At 39.4% G+C, this 18,013-nt stretch overlaps 1 protein-coding gene across 2 annotated transcripts in view; it reads right to left on the bottom strand.

Annotated features, from left to right (window-relative positions):
* The window catches only part of ATP9B (ATPase phospholipid transporting 9B), a 360,476-nt gene that overhangs the window by 174,602 nt on the left and 167,861 nt on the right, over positions 1 to 18,013 (bottom strand). For both annotated transcript variants that reach the window (XM_083187774.1, XM_083187775.1), the window contains exon 8: positions 14,808 to 14,902. In XM_083187774.1, coding sequence (XP_083043900.1) covers positions 14,808 to 14,902 — 95 coding nt within the window. The remainder of the gene's footprint in view (positions 1 to 14,807; positions 14,903 to 18,013) is intronic.

Below are 18,013 nucleotides of genomic sequence, written 5' to 3'. Positions count from 1 at the left end.
ATTATACTTCACTTCTTCCTGTTCCCCCTTCCAACCCTAACTCTCCTCCCACATACCATAACTCCGCTTCCTAGTGCCTAACCCTAGCTCCCACAAACTAAACCTAATCCCCCCTTGGCATATATGGGGTGGATATTCCAACACCAGTCTTCTGCCCACGAGCTGGGATTACAGCATCGGTATATTCAATATTTAGATGGTCTATACAAATTTTTGGGGAAAGTTTCCTAGTTATTTTTATATAATATTTTTTAGTGACTTTAAACGCATTTTATCTGTGATTGATTTAGACCCAAATGATATCAAAATGCACAGATCTCATTAAAATATAGTGATCCAATACATTCATAATGCAATGAAAACTGAACTCCCAAAAATCTATTCTTTTAGTTTTACATTTTGATATTCCTGTCTGCTGATTCATTTTGATATTCCTGTCTGCTGACCAAAAAATTACTAATTTGTATGGATGAGTCTGCAGAATGTACTGCCCAGTGTGGTCATATTGACCTAACCAAAATCTTTCTCCGTATGAGGCAATATTTTCATGAAACATAATAGTATTTATTAATATTTGTATTATTTTTTTGTGCACTGTATTGATAAAACACTTTTACCGCAGGATCCAGTTACCTGCTATCAGTGAAATAATGATACAACATTTGCAAAAGAACTGAAATTCAGGACTGACAATATAGGAAAGGTACCATGTAAATTGAAAAAAGTACAGTATATATAAATTGGATGAAAGTATTACCATAAACTGTACCTAAAACATACACATCTGATAGATTACGAAGGCAATGAAAACATGTTATTATATAATTTCCAACCAAACCTATTTCATGCCAAAATCACATTATCATTAAATAATTATAGGATTTAAAAACTGAAATTCAGGAAGTTTCTCTACCACATAATGGCGACCTTAGGAACAAAGTCTTGCTACCTTGCTTGGATCCTACTTGACTTTCGATAACAACTCAATCAAGTAATACTCTGAAATATGGTGATTTTTATACAGCTAGAAGACATTGGGAACAAAAATCCATCAAAGCATTTCCCTATAGATTTTGGGATCCCAATATCATGAATATTTGATCATTGTCAATGAGTTTTCGAATCAACTAATTTGTCATCAAGTTTCGTATTATCTCCCAATTGTTGAAATACAAACACAATATCTCTAAACACATGAGGCCTAATTCTATATTATAAAAAGCTTAATGCTGCTCCACACCTCTGTAGGGGTGAATTCCACTGTTTTGCGCACCAGCAGACACTAGATATCACTTGACTTAATAATTCAAGTATTGCTCCATTCAGGCACTCACAGTGGCCAGCTTTGAAATTACTGGTCTATTGTTCTGTCAACTTGATAGGCTGATAACTAGTTTATCATAATTCACCATTTACAAAATTGCAGATAACACTTTCTAAATACTTGCCTAGAAGTGCAAACAAGACGTAATGTTGCACATTAAGATTCTTAACATTAAATAAAGGGGAGAAGAAGCAGAATTTTTAGGTACATTCCTTTATGCTAAGACAAAGGCGATCCCTTTTATGGACAATCTTCAGGGTACGATGATGAATAAATTATACTCCCCTTTCTGGGCGTGTCTTCTTTTTCTTTTCTCTCCAAATTCGTATTTTACGTTGAAGAGATCATGGTTTATATTTGTGAATAAAACACAGAGTATATATACAATGGGTGAGTCTGTAACACAAACTCTCAGGTTCTTAAAAACTGGTTCTCTTTAGAAACAAATGCGTACCAAGACTCACATGAGTGATGGTGCGGTTACATTCATAAATATTATCTTTTGTTAAAATCAATGGCGTACCGGTACTCACGATATATGGTGCAATGATACTCCCATCAAGGTTTCTTTTGATTTTCAGGTATAAACGTATTTATTATAAAATTTGTAAAAACAAATAACAAGAATGAAATGGAATCTAGTATCAGCTTCAGTATGGTGTGAGAGAGGTAACGGCGTTACCCTGGGAAACCAAAGATCCGGATCTGGAGTCCCTAGGCACACTGAACTCCCACTAACCCAAAAAGCTTCAGCCAATTTCTAAATGTAAAGACTGAGTATGAATATCAAAATTTTTCGAGATGTCTCCGATCTCTTCCTTAGGATGCAAACTCAGTCAGTGGCAATCTTCTTATATAGCTGTCCTGATCCCGCCTCCTGACTTCCGGTTTCCGAAACCGGAAGGGATGGTTCCGTTTTTCTATAATGTTCCCCGTTTGTGAACAAGTGTCTTCTCTAATTGAATTAGATAGATAAGGTCGAGGGCTGCCTTGTAGAGGTTCCCATTTAACTTATGTCCAGCGCTTTCGTTTTTCCCTTATAAATTTTTGATCACGGAGCGCCCTGTGACTTCCGGGAGTGACGTCACTTCCGGTCGCGATGTTCCGTGTTTGCATGTGGCGCTGTAGTTCCCGTGTCTTCTGGGCTGACTTCCCTCTATTCAATTAAAGAGACAGTGTTATCGGGCTCTGGTTGATATTACCTTCATGTTGATTTTCTTTCTGCTCAATTTTTAAAGAGACAGTTATTCATTAATACAGCGCATTTTGAAATTCTGAACATTAGAGGACAATTATTAATTGATAAAGCTTATGGTATCATATTATCAATTAATAACATGTTGATGTTCATACTCAGTCTTTACATCTAGAAATTGGCTGAAGCTTTTTGGGTGAGTAGGAGTTCAGTGTGCCTAGGGACTCCAGATCCGGATCTTTGGTTTCCCAGGGTAACGCGGTTACCTCTCTCACACCATACTGAAGCTGATACTAGATTCCATTTTATTCTTGTTATTTGTTTTTACAAATTTTATAATAAATACGTTTATACCTGAAAATCAAAAGAATCCTTGATGGGAATATAATTGCACCATATATCGTGAGTACCGGTACGCCATTGATTTTAACAAAAGATACCTTTATGAATGTAACTGCACCATCACTCATGTGAGTCTTGTTACGCATTTGTTTCTAAAGAGAACCAGTTTTTAAGAACCTGAGAGTTTGTGTTACAGACTCACCCATTGTACATATACTCTGTGTTTTATTCACATATATAAACCATGCTCTCTTCAACGTAAAATACGAATTTGGAAAAAAAAAAAAAAGAAAAAGAAGACACGCCCAGAAAGGGGAGTATAATTTATTCATCATTGTACCCCCAAGGTTGTCCATAAAAGGGATCGCCTTTGTCTTAATATCAAAACCTGTCTTTTATCTGTATTAATTAGGAGATCTATGGGTAGTTCTCCGCATACATAGACTGGCTGACCCCCCCAAGTGTAGCGCTTATTAACCCTTCAAAAAACCCTATATCTTTGCACATTCCTTTATGCAATTGTACAGAATGGGATAATTTTTTTGAACTACCACATTTAATGCACAGAAGCAAATGCAAACAACTTTAAAAGGCCCACAAATAAAATTACACATTATTGTTAATAATATTAACATAGATTTCAAAAATGCTGCAGTACTATAATAAAAGGCAGCCTTCAAGTTCCCTTAATCTCATTTATTTCAGGCATAAATGCGGTTAAATGGAAAACTGCATTGAGCAGTGTACAAATGCTCATCTTTCCCGCAAACTTGTTGCATGTGTAGCCACATCACAATTGTGACTTTCCGTGCCTGCGTGTGACCCACTTGTGGAAGGGTAAGCACTTATAAGATCTTATGAATGGCAGGTGCATGGGCAGTATATGCACACATCCCCAGGTATACTATTTGAGGCAAATGACCCATGTTTGCTGCAATTAGCAAATAAGATCAGCAAAGACTTATCTGTATTTAGTATTATAGAATTATATACCATGTTATGCAGTAATGTACAGATAATACTTAAAATAAGAGAACCCGATTCAGGTCTTAAGGCACAAAAGTCCCTAGGCCAGGCATGTCCAAAGTCAGGCCCGGGGGCCAAAAGCGGCCCGCAGCCTTCAGATGGAAGCGGGCAAAGCATCAGATGTGGGAAGCACAGCACAGGACACTAAAGGTGGGGGCCCCGGCAAGCACGCTTACCTTGCTGTCTGCTGCAGTGAGGAGGTGCCGACCGCCACAGTCAGATGTGTTTGGTGTCCTACACCTGCTGCTGCAATCGTATATATCACCCTACTCCACAATCACAGTGACAGCAGTGTTTGGGGAGGGGGGGAAGGTTGCTCCCGTAACATGCAGAGCGGTGGAGGGCAGCAGCGGGAGCCCAAGCATCTCCTGTTCTTGCAGTTCCTGCTTTGCCTCTCCTTCCTCTGGCTCACACAAGGGGCTGGGAAACATACAGAGAAGGGAGGGGGCAAAGTGGGGGACATACAGTGAGGGAGGGTCAGGCTGGGGGACATACAGTGAATGGAGGCAGTGATGGCCATTCAGAGAAGGGGGAGCAGGGGCAGGCTGGGGGACATACAGTGAATGGGGGCAGAGTGGGGTACATAGTGAATGGGGGTCATACAGTGAAGGAGGGTCAGGCTTGGGGACATACAATGAATGGAGGCATTGATGGACATTAAGAGAAGGGGGGGCAGGCTGGGGGACAGAGTGAATGGGTGCAGAGTGGGGAACATACAGTGAATGGGGAACATATAGTGAAGAAGGGGCAGGCTGGGGGACATACAGTGAATGGGGGGCAGGCTGGGCGACATACAGTGAATGGGGGCAGAGTGGGGGACCATTCTGATGTGATTAATGATTCAAAGAATGTCAGGCTGAATGGTCGGCCCACACACATTTACAATTCACCAAATCTGGCCCTCGTCGCAAAAAGTTTGGACACCCCTGCCCTAGGCAGTTGACCACTAAATATCACTCGTTTAACCCTAGAAATGCAACTACAGCAGTAAAAAAAAAAAAAAAAAAACACTGGATGGCATGTGTTTTGTAAATGGTTTAATGGTTTAGCATTAACTACTTGAGGGATTTCAAATGACATGGGTGATGGGGTTTTATCATATAAGTTGTTGGAACAGAGGGGCTTAGTGTTTCTTATTAGTTTGCCTTAGTGAGGTTTCAGCTTCTTTAAATTTAAACGATCATGTTGGATAAGTACTTGGTCTTATTTTTTTTGTTATTCCTTATTTTTGGTGCTGCTCAATTGGAGGGCATACGAAAGTAGACATACCATTGTTTTAATAAATGTCTTAGCTACATGCTAGTTTTTAGTGCAAGTACATGAATCTTATTTATGAATTATAAATGAAATCTGGGGATGTAACTGGCATGACAAATTTGGTAAGAAGCAGGATCGCCAGTTGGTGAAGTAATTTGGATTTAAACAGTAAAGGTCTGGCTCAAAGTGATCCAACTGCATAGGGTTCCTGGGAAGTGCCTCCAGATTAAGAAGGCAGTGATTCCTGGCATAGAACCTAATGTCCCTTTTCTAAAAGGAAAGTGTTTTGTTTTTAGCAGAGCTCAGTATTATCACAGAGAGATATTAATATGTCAATTTTGTCACTCCTGCAATATCTATGTGGTAAGGCATTACGGAAAAAGATTGTCAGTGGAGAGCTGGTTCATCAGCCACTGGTAGAACATAGACTAGTAGAAACTTTGGGTAAAGAACTTTTTTTCTACTTTGTATAAATGGTTGGGGTTGTATATTAGTCAAGCCGATGAAGAATTTTTACTTCAACTTCTTTTTAGTTGGTTTGAAGTTTCCTATTGCAAGCATCAGCATTTTCTTCCCTTACAGTCTTAAACAGCTGGTTGTATGTGGTAAGGTAAAAGAGGAGTTTGGTTTGGCACACGTGCAGCCATTTCGCTGCTACTCCCATACTTAACGAATGTGTTTTCCCAAAAAGGGGAAGTTCTCAAATAGTACCAAGCAAATTCAGGTCATTAAGCACCTATCTTACCCACTAGAGGTCTCAGGTAATTAAGTGAATTAGCTTTTTGCTAGATGCTGCTCTAACTTAATTCATATGGGCTTCCATTTCATGGCATATACTATTATTCTCCATGTGAAGTTTCTTGTAAAGAAATGTAGTGCTTCCATCCAAAGGTGTATAGGCCATGCCAGTGTCACCTATCATTTGGCCAATTTTCATGTATCAGGCAATATGGGACCCCATTACTTATAATAAGAAAGTGGTCCTTGCATACTAACTTTCAAACTTTGGTATTGAAATTTACACCATTGCATGTTGCATATTGGTTGATAGTAAAGACCAAGTGGAGCTTGAGAGTCAGCAACTGAGATTTACTGTTGCGTATTCTTACAAATTCCACATGGTGTAGGGCATCTGATCTTTGAAAGCTTTATTGAGTTGGCAAATTACATTTGTTTTTTACATTAATCTCATATATCATCATTGAGTCCAGTGGTAGAAATCAAAAACAATATGAGATCAATTTAGGAAAAAGTGGACCATAGTTAAGCAAACCAGTCAGCACACAAAAACAAAGCATTCAGGTAACAAACACAAAATATTCACCCAAAGCCTGTGAAGCCTGTGGCTGAAATTCCACCATCCCCCCACAGAGTGAATACAAGTGAATACAGTACTTGCCTGTGCTGTATCAGCTGCACTACATACATTTATCTGCCTATAGTACCATTTGAGGACAATCCATTAGCCCACATACTGTAGTACTCATAAACAGGCAACTGGTTTGCATAGATATAGCCCCAAGAGCCCATTTACCCAGAATTAATTGAAAAGCTACAGTTGTATGTGATTTCCTTTTCCCCAGAGAGGTGAGACTTTACGAAACTGTGTGCAAATTCTCTGAATCAGCTAATATATAGTTGTGACTATACTGTATATATCAGGACACTACTGTATTTGTTCACCATACCCATATAATTACCAAATACCCAAATAAAACCAAATAATCGGGACCCGAGATTATATAGGGGAAATTGCCGACTAGGATACCCCTCCTAAAGTGAAAATGTATATTTTTATGTGTGTTATTTACAGCTAATTAGCTGCAGGGTGCGCAAAGTCACTTCATCACGCTTTTCACTTTTGTCCACAATTGTATTTACTACATGTGTTGAGTGTCATCTTATTTAACCCCGGGAGGTTGTGTCTAAATATATTTTATGTTCATTAAATATTATAATTTAAACATCATCTTATGTATCATTAAGCGCCATCTGGATCGTGTTGCTTTTTATTCTGTCTTTTTGGAGGTTGGCATACCTCTTATCCAGTAGCTGCTGATATACAGTACATACAAATATCTGGAGCACCTTCCACGCTAGTGCCTGAGATATTATTGCAGGAACAAACACTGTATGATAGCTGCTAATATGCAAAAATGGTCTTAACCCTTTGAGGCCAAGCTCCTGATGAAGACGCGAGCCAGCGTCGAAACGCGTTGAGCAGTATCTCTCCACTGCACCTAACTGCCATTTGCACTACCAGGACTGCACTATATCCCGCACTTTATTCCGGACCGGTTTCACTATTGTTTCCAGGACCTCTCCAATTCAGCAGCTATCAGCAGTGTCGTGCCAGGTATGCTTATACCAAAAGGACTGCCATAACTAAACCTGCTTGGATCACCTGGACCTACTGGGCATTTTTCCGGATTGGGACACAATCTATGCAGCCAGACATCTAAGGAGACTTTTCATTTCCCCCGTCTCCCCCTGGTAATTATAAACGTGCTGGTGCCAACATTGTGGAGATATTTACATCAGAGAGCCTCTGTTCCAATATATGTGTTTTTAATGTATTTTTATTGTTATGAATTATTATGAGAGCTCTCATTGAATTATATATTTTTTATTAATAAATGTTATAAATATTCACATGTGGTAGTGTATACTTTTTCAGAAAAAACCTAGCGCTGTACATCCACTTTTTTCCTTAACCCTTTGAGTGCCAACATCTCCGAGAAATGTTCAAACTATCCGCTTAAACCGCCAGCGTCGCTCACATTTGTTATATAAACACAAATAAAAAATTTTGTGTAAAAAATTAATTTTTTTCCTATATAAGGTAAACATTACTGGTCATTATGATGAATAAAATGTTTGCTTAGCAATTTTTACACCTATTTTGCAAATTCACATTGCATTCAAAGGGTTAAGATGAACATTACCGTAATGAACCTCTCCTGTAGACAATAACTCATAATACATACTGTTCTAAAGTTTGGATTGTGCATTTTGTATGCCCAATGAAAGGTAGACAAAATAATTGTCAATAAATTCAAATATATTCTCATTATTGCTCAGCAAAAACCTCTCCTTAATTCTTGATATAACCTGAACTCCTTAATCAGAAAACACTTAAACTAGGATACCATGGAGACTTCTTGGATTACAAAATCAGCTCTATGTTCAGTAGTAGGGGAACGCGAATAGGAATGAATTTAGCCATTTTAGAAAAAAATTTTACTAACCACTGGTACAGTGATATGTTCAAGATGTTGCTTTCATTCCATTCATAATAAAGTTGTTTTCTCTATGTTTACGCTGATAACATCTAGCAGTAAAGGTGTGGACATTCGATGCGATTCAGGTTTGATTCAATTTCGACTATACATTTTTGACGACCTGTACTTTAGGTACTTAAGATTTAGACTACGGTATCTTGCTATTTGACATTAGGTTAAATACATTCTACCGGTGAGATAGCCTGCACATTATATTTTTCTATGCGATACTGATTAACTGACAAACTAACTAATTTTCTATTTGATTTTGACTATATAGTCAAAATCAACAGCCATAATTGCATGATGTGTAAACAGCTTTAGGACTGCTCCCCTGTCTGCCTCCCTTGGCGCCGCTGCCCTGATTGGGACCCTGAATTAAGGGGACAATGCTCCTGGAGCCTGCTACAGAATATAAGGGGTGAGCTGTCTGTCTCCATTCTTATTTAAGCATAGCTCCACACAACTTGAGTATTAGCTGTTGGAGCATTATATATCATTAAAATCCTCCAGTGAACACTGGTGGTGTGCTAGCCACCACATTGTTATTTCTGGCTTTCCTCTGCAGCACTAACCGATTGCCACTAGTATTATGGCTGATTATTACAGTTGCTACTTAAGGCGATTGATGCCTCTGCCCAGAGGATGCTGGCTACACTTGAAAATGTAGTCGATATGCTTATAAACCCTTGCACCATGTCTGAATCTACGACTATCCTGGATCTCTCCTGCCAGAAGGAGATGTCCTCTGCTGTACCTGAAGATGGTACCCCGAGTCTTGAGGTTTCACCCTGTCGAAATGCGATATCTCCTAATGCCCCTGTTGATAATTTGCTTCCTGGTAGATGGCGCCATCAGGATATTTGTCCTATATTTAAATTGTCTGACATTTATATCTACACCCTCCTGGGACATATCCAGTTGTATGGTCATATCTCCTATTACATCCGATGTGGTTTCAGCACCTGATTGTGGGGTCTCTCTACAGCTCTGTTCTCTGGCTCCGACAGTTATGTTGAAGTCTGAAAACTCCTTACTCGCCTACTCCCTCTATCTGGTTCATATCCTTGGCCTGAAGGGATAATTGCTCTTTTTTTTTTAGTTTGTCATTGTATTTCGGTGAGACATGTAAATATACACTTCTGATTGTGCGACTGGGGCTGGAGCACCCTGATCTGCTACTGTAATCTTATTCTATATTACAAAAGTCTGTAATTGGATTTACCCAAATGGTACCTTCGGGTGATCGAGCATGAGTAGCGGTGTTTTGGGGGAAGTTTGTTTATCCTGATTGTGATTTAATGCGGGATGTACTCCAATGCATATTGCTTATATCACAATTGCTATTATATGTCTCTTTGCCCATTATGTATGCTCTGATTATTTTATTTTTCTTTGTACTTGTTTGGTTAAGTTGTACTAATGCAAAATACCAATAAAAAATAAATAAAAACAGCTTTATTAGTAGGCACAAGCACAAAACAACAATCTTCAGGGAAAGAAAAACTACTGTACAACAGAAAAAAATCCTCTTTGTCTGCAAATGGTGGTTCTGGATTATGGTAAATATTGTTTTCAAAAACAGAACTTTATCGACTAGTTAAACAATGGGCCTTATTTTGATTAATTCAGTGTTTAGCGTCTGCGCATGCGCATTTCTGCACATGTGCAGACACTGGATGCGAATTTTGCAGCCTTGCCAGTCAATCAAAATAAGGCCCAATATGTTATTCTAATGGTAACCAATCGCAGTAAAGATTTAATTTTGCTAGGTATCTTCTGAAATCCATGTTCGAATTGAATATATAATTGATATTGGCCCTTAAATAAGTTCGACCTGCTTCTGGGTTTTTGTACATTGACAGACAATATCAATACATCATCAAGTCTGGCCTCTTCCAAACAGGTAAGCAAATGATGTAGGACATCATTAATAAAGTAACAAACTCCCATTAGAGAATACAGGGATTAATCTATAAAAGGTTATTCCAAAAGTTCTAAGCTCCTTACCGAACCACCTTAGCAGTATTCTACTTTTGAGAAGTTTTAAATAAGCTCTAATGGTTATGTCTTACAAGTAAAATCTGAAATGTGTAGATGAACCACGTCTGCAGTTTCAATTAGCAATAGTGATAATTTAGATCTAAAAATGATTTTATGGTCTCTTGTAAACTTTATGTCTATAAATTGTCCCCAGCAACCGGGCCATACTGATGTATTAGTATCCATATGCAGACTATCCTTAATTGTTATTGCCAGGAATAGAGAAGGTGATTCTTATTTGGCTTATCCTTATCATGTGAAAAAAATACCATTGGAATGTAAAGATCAAGTATAAATCGTTCTACTGCAATCTGTTGTTAAAATTGAGGAATTCTCAATGGCACCTTCTCAAAATATGCCCTCAAACTGATTCCTACGTTAAGTATGTAGAGAATAATTAATTATAGAGAAGTATTGAGTCCTTTGGTATTTTTAAGGTATATTGTAGATATCCTGCGTGAAATTTAATAGGATGAGAGATTCAGAAAGTGAGAGATTTGGTAAGAAATCTCCAGTTTTTTTAAACGGCAATCATTTAAACTGCAAAATCAAAATGGTTTTGCAGTGTAAATGATAGCCGCTTTAAAAAAACTGTAGATTTCTTTTCAAATCTCTCACTTTCTGAATCTCTTATTCTATTAAATTTCACCCTGTGGGCCAGATGCACTAAGCTTCAAAAAGTGATAAAACGGAGAGTGATCAACAGCCAGCAAATCAGCTCCTACCTGCCAGGTCACCGACTGTGTTTGAAAAATGTCAAGCAGGAGCTGATTGGCTGGTTGTTTTTCACTCTTCATTTTATCACTTTGGAAGCTTAGTGCATCTGGCCCTATGTCTCTCCATTCCTCAAATTCGATCAATGCGTTTTTTTAACTTGATGCATGGATCCAATTTTTTTGGGAGTATTACAAACATTAGTTAATGTAGCTCGTCGTTTTTATTTGGAAAAACTTTACTGAATGTCATCCATGGCAGAAACTTGTTAATATGACTTCCGCTTGATAATTGAAAAGTACATACATTTCACCAATGAAGTCATCCATATCACCTTAATAACCTCTGTCTTGTTAAAATGTAGTAGATGCACAAATTACATCTCTACATATTTACCCTTAAGATTGAAACACTTGTCATAACATTACAAGTTTTCCAAAAGTAGTGTAAAAAAAAAAACATATCTTTGGATCAGAGCCACGGTTTCTCCTTTGCATTGACTGTACTGATCATTTTAAAACCTTTGCATCATAAATATAATTTGAGTGCTGGAGACAGATGTAAATCAGTGCGATATCTGGAGTATGGTGAATGACCAAAAACTTTCCTCCATAGCTTAAGGACAATCACATTGTGCAGACTGAAATGGGAGTGGCTGAGAGAGGGGAATGTTGCCAACAGACCCGGACAAACCACGCCTCCAAGCCTCTGGTTACTCACACAAGTTGTTTTTCTCCCACAATAGAGAAACATTGTTTTGGAAGAAAACTCATATGAATTTTCTTAGAAGTTACAGACAAGAAAGGATGCACTTGCAATTTTTGAATCTGCCATCGGAAATTGTGATTTGTTCTTTATAGTTGCTTGTATTAGCCTATTTACTATCCTCTGGTTGAAGAGTTTGTATAAGTTTAGCAAGAGAGTACATATTTAAGTCAAAGCAATTACTTGCTGAGTCGGTTCAGAACAGAATTTGATCTGGCAAACACTATGGTTGTGGCCTGACAGTTCTGTAAATGATCTGGTACAAGAACAGTTAATCTACAGAGAGAAAGGAATCATTAACAAACCATAACTAGTGTAGGCAAAAGTAAAGTGAGTGTAGTTAAACAAGTCAGAACATGAATAATCAAGCAGATATGTAGTCAAGAAGAAACCAGTCAAGTAAACATGTAACAATAGAATTAAACAGCAAAGCAAGACCACAAGAACAAATGAGCTAAATGAAACAGGAAGTTTCTGGGTTTAAAATAGCCCAAGGCTTCTTCTGATTGGCTACTTATTAGGAACAATTTACAACAGTAAATACAAATATCTAGGAAGAATCTATCCATGACTTCAGCTCAAAGACAAACAAGCAACTCTAATGGTGTGTACACATGGGGGCGATATGGCTTCCGATGTTCCCGATATAGTGAACATCGGAAGCCATATAGCAAATTAATTGTCGGCTTTTTAGGGCTATGAGCCCGATGCGCGCTCCCGAGTGAGCGCAAATTGGCAGTGATATAGTGAGGGCAGGCAAGACTATACAGTGTAGATCTGCACTATATAGTCTAAATTGTCCCTCTGCAGCATGCCATGCTATGCGAGTCCTGATGCAATCTGATCGTATCGGGATTCGCATAGCACGGCATATCTGCCGTGTGTACACACCACACGGACAATTCCAGACAGTGTCATAGTCAGATTGCTACACTCTATAGCAGGGTTGGATTTAAAAAAAAAAAAACAGTTTAAAAAAATAACTTGCTTTTTTGAGTTTAAACCTTTTTTTTTTTTTGTTTAAACCAATTTTTTTTTTGCATTGATGTTTTAATGAAAGAAAAATGTGTAATACAATTTGTTATAATACCATATTTGCCGGCATATAAGACGACCAGCCAACATTTCCGCTCAAAATATAGAGTTTGTTATATACACGCCGTAAAAGACTACCCCCTCTTCCGCACACCTTCCACAGACTGCTGCTAGTGACATGGAGACAGAGAGGGCAGACAGGGAGCAGGGACCAGTATTATAGTACCGTACCATATATTAACCCCTTGAGTGGTAGGTTTTGCTGGGGCAGGACAAACCTATCAGGGCAGGTTTGTCCTGCCCCAGCAAAACCCACCACATAAAGTTGTAAGCCCCCCTCACCTGCAGTGCTGCCGCTGTCCCCCCTGCCTAAGACGCCTGGGGGACCCCCCCCCCCTTCTTATGCATACCTTGATACTCCAAATCTCTTATCAGGTCATATAAGAGACATGTCAGTGCTGCCGCTGTCCTCCCTGCCTAACCGCCTGTCACATTCAGCAGTGACGTCGGCGGCAGGCTGGGGGATGTTCGTGGCGGCTCGGGAGGACTCGGGTGCCTGAGCGCTCCCGAGTCCACCCGACCATACCCGAGCCTGAATATGACAGGCGGTTAGGCAGGGAGGACAGCGGCAGCACTGACATGTCTCTTATATTACCTGATAAGAGATTTGGAGTATCAAGGTATGCATAAGAAGGGGGGGGGGGCTGAGGAGAGTGTGCTAAATGTATAAAAGTGTACCCCTGGGGCAGCTATGTGTATCCCTACGAAGTGCTCCCGGCGTATAAGACGACCCCCCACTTGGAGGCATGATTTTCAGGGGGAAAAAGTCGTCTTATACGCCGGCAAATACGGTACTTAGAAACCTTGATCAACCATGTTTCAATGCTAACATTAAGGGGAATTTTACTAAGATGGGAGTTCTATTGCAGATGGGATGTTGCCAATAGCAACCGATCAGATTCTATCTTTTTTTTTCTCCTAGAAGGTGCTAAAATAAATAAGTAGAATTTGACTGGTTGCTATGGGATTTTTTAGCTCAAGGTAGCATAGTTTCATGTTTTCACCGCCGACCTGGTTTACTGATCGAGTAAACCACTTTCCAATCTCCTACTTTGGAAACTGCGGTACTTGTTTCCTAGCACGGCGCCCACGATTTTCATCGAAGTGCATCTTATGCAATCGCATCGCATTCAATGCAATTTTTAATTGTACAAGCACCCTAATGGGTGCTTACAATGTTAAATGCACCCCCTTTGTCAACGCCACCCCCACTATCAACGCCAACCCGAAGTGTGGCGAGCGCAGCGAGCCTGCAAGGGGCGGTGGTACGCGTCCTCCGACCTTTTCATACCCCCACTATCCACGTCAGCGTGGAGTGGATTCAGGATAGTGTGGCGAGCGTAGCGAGCCACGTGAGGGGCCACGGATTACTTTACATGTATTCCGCTTGCCACGCTTCGGGCTCGTATTCCGTGTCCGCTCGCCACGCTTCATTCTACAAGCACTCCTGTTAATTTAACGTGAATATCGCATACCACTAAATACGGTATGCGATGGGCGCCGTGCTAGGAAACAAGTACCGAAAGTGCTTAACCCCCGATTTTCACATGATTGCCCAGTTTGTATGCACCTTTACACCTTGAACCCAGTACATTACATAAAATTAAAAAAACAGTGTAAGACAAAGCTAAATGGTAAGCACGATCCAAGATTATAATAATAGTTTAAATGTGCTTTGTTGGAAAACTAGCTTTCAGAACATTCTTTTTTATTAAGAAGCAATGAATGAATTCAAATAGAATTGGGAAATACAGTTAGTGCTTACCCCTAAAGCTGGTAATCTTTGAGTACAGCTCACAGCAATTTTCAACTTCCAGTCAGTTTCTCCATCTAGTTGGTCAGTGCGAATGAAACAGGAGCCTACAAAATGGAAAAATATTGTAAATACATATACCAAATAGTAATTTAATTGGGAAGAAGCTTTTCTATTAACTTCTTTAAATCCATAATAAAAAAAAAACATTTCTGAAGATAATTCTACTGGAAAAAGAGCTGTTATCCATGACAACCAACTAGATTCTTAATTTTGTTTCTACAGTAGTCCAGTTTAGTACAGTGATGGGCAGGAGACTGTCTTCCAAGTTCTCTACTGTGACTACAGCTCGTTTCTTCGTTACTGGAACTATTCTCTGCTTTCTAGTCTACAGTATTTGACACATGATTATCAATTTTATGGAAACATGGGACAATAAATGAAGCTCTATAGGTCCAAAATGGAATAGTAGGGAAATGTATAATATTTGTCTAGGAGCAGTCAACTTATTCATCACATGACCTCTTCTCCTGAAAAACCCATGAAGTGACAGTGCCAACAGCAAACACATCTAAGAACACGTGGATGTGACTTAGCACTACAGGGTATGTTCCTTGGGAAAAAAGCTATCATTCCTGCTTACTGTACCTCAGTAAAGCAAGATAATGAATTTGTAGGTGGAGCCCGTTAAGTACCAGTGTACTGCAAAAGTATGAATATTTTTGGTTCCACTTATTTAGGTCAACAGATCTATTACCCATCTGTCACATTAATGACATTTGGAAACCTCCCTTCAGAACTGTGTTGTGACTCTTACAACATTAAACCAACTTTTCAAAATCTGTTAGAAAATATGATCACCTGGCAGGTTTGCTTCAGTTACGTGGTAAAAATAATAATAGTTAGATGGTTGCCATGGACACCACCACCTCTTAACTCATTTACTTGAAAAATGTTTTTTTATTCTGTTTAATTAAAAGTTAGCCATTTGGTTTATTATTGTATTATGATGCTTCCCTGCTTTTGAGCTATTATACAGATTTTTCAACCTTCCCACTGTACAGTACATCCTGTCTAAACACATTTTAATTGCCAACAGATTTTTCGATGAAGCGGCTTCGCAATTGACAAAACCCTCATCAAATACACCCAATAAACATAGAGGAAAATTAAGTAATCCAATAAATATAATAGCAACAACACTTTAGTTCCTTAAAAACAGACAGAGGAAAAAAAAACATAAATAACCTCAAATAAAACATTCTGGCCTCAATTAGGTTTGTAATAACATATGAAATAATATAACAGCTGAATTTGCATTCATGAACGTAATGTACATGATTACACTTTAGGCCCCAATACACTATGCGATTTGGGCCCGATTTTGCCAGATTCAGGCGGATCGGGACGAGAAATCGGGTGAAATCAACCCAAATTGCAAGTGTATGACATCTGATCAGATTCGATGCATTTTCCCATGCGCATCGGATCGGAGTGGGCTACACATAACAAATTTTATGTGCAGCCAAAAAAATCACATGCGATGCGACCGACGCGATTACCACGATTTCCCATAGGGAACAATGTTAAATGTCCCAATTGACCCGATTTTCCATAGGGAACAATGTTAAATGGCCCACAGAGGCCAAATAGGCACCCTGAAGTGTGAAATGGACCCCCTAATTGTTAACGCCACCCCACAATCAACGCAAACCCGAAGCGTGGCGAGCGCAGCTAGCCCGCGAGGGGCGGCGTTACGCGTCCTACGACCTTTTCATACCCCCACTATCAACGTCGGCGTGGAGTTGAGAATAGAAAGTGTGGCGAGCGCAACGAGCCCCGCGACGGGACGCGGACACCTGTGAAGCCCGCGAGGGGACGCGGATGCCTGTGAAGGTATCCGCGTGCGCTCGCTACGCTTCGGGCTCGGTGGCTCGCTGCGCTCGCCACACTTTCTATTCTCAACTCCACGCTGACGTGGATAGTGGGGGTATGAAAAGGTCGTAGGACGCGTACCGCTGCGCTCGCCACGCTTCGAGTTGACGTTGATCGTGGGGTGGCGTTAACAATTGGGGGGTCCATTTCACACTTCAGGGTGCCTATTTGGCCTCTGTGGGCCATTTAACATTGTTCCCTAATTGTTCCCTATGGAAAATCGGGTCAATTGGGACATTTAACATTGTTCCCTATGGGAAATCGCGGTAATCGCGTTGGTCGCATCGCATGCAATTTTTTGGTCGCATGCAATGCGACCGACGCGATTAACATTTTAACATGTATTTCTATGTAAAATCGCGGGCATCGCATGCCATTATAATGCGAAAAAAACAATATTGAGAATTACATGAGAAAATATAGAAATAAAGGTGCCAAACTTTATTTTATGCCCCGCAAAAGAAAATGCTTAGGAAAAATGTTTGCACTCTTTTAAGTGATAAATTGTTTTTTGTGGGATTCAAGTAGCTCCACTTACCCTAACTTTCCCTACCTGGGCCCAGGGATTACGTTCAGGGTGTGCTGTCCGTTCCCTTTTAGATGCAACTGCAGGGTACTTTCAGCGTGTTGCTATGCAGCAAGGACGTTTATGCTGCCGCTGCTTTGGGTGCAGCGCTGAGGGTCCGACCACAGCGCCCCGTTCTCACTCGCGGCTCCCACTGTCAGTTGCGATGCTGCCCAGTTTGGCATAAAATAAGGTTTGGAACCTTTATTTCTATATTTTCTCATCTAATTCTCAATATTGTTTTTTTCATCTACTATTTTATTCCTTTCAACTTCTTTCTTTCTTTATATTTTTTATTCTATTTTAGTTTTATTTTATTATTATTTTTATATTTAATTTTTATTTCTTTTTATTTCATTTCGTCCTCTTACGCATACTATTTTAAAAAGAGTGCTCCTAAAACTACATTACGATTATAAATTTTTATTACTATAGGAAGCTGCCGAGTACACTTACAGTGCGGTTATAAACACCCTAAAACATATTGAAAATGTAAAGGTGAAATCCAAAAGCACCTTGTCTACTTTTTTTTGCATTTTTAGTTTGTAAGCATAACTTTTTTTTAACTTAAAAAAGAAAAAAAAACAGCTATTTGACACTTTTTAGGAGTGTGCAATACATACTTTTCTTATGCCCATTAAAGTCCCTCTACATGACTCAGCTAACAAGGTTGTCATCTAGTTAATTGTCCATTAACCCCTTGAGTGCCAACGTTGCT

Source organism: Crinia signifera, chromosome 5, assembly GCF_055691185.1.
Source record: "Crinia signifera chromosome 5, ASM5569118v1, whole genome shotgun sequence".
Lineage (NCBI taxonomy): Eukaryota > Metazoa > Chordata > Amphibia > Anura > Myobatrachidae > Crinia > Crinia signifera.
Note: the sequence above shows the minus strand (reverse complement) of the source record. Positions and strands in the feature narration are given on the sequence as shown.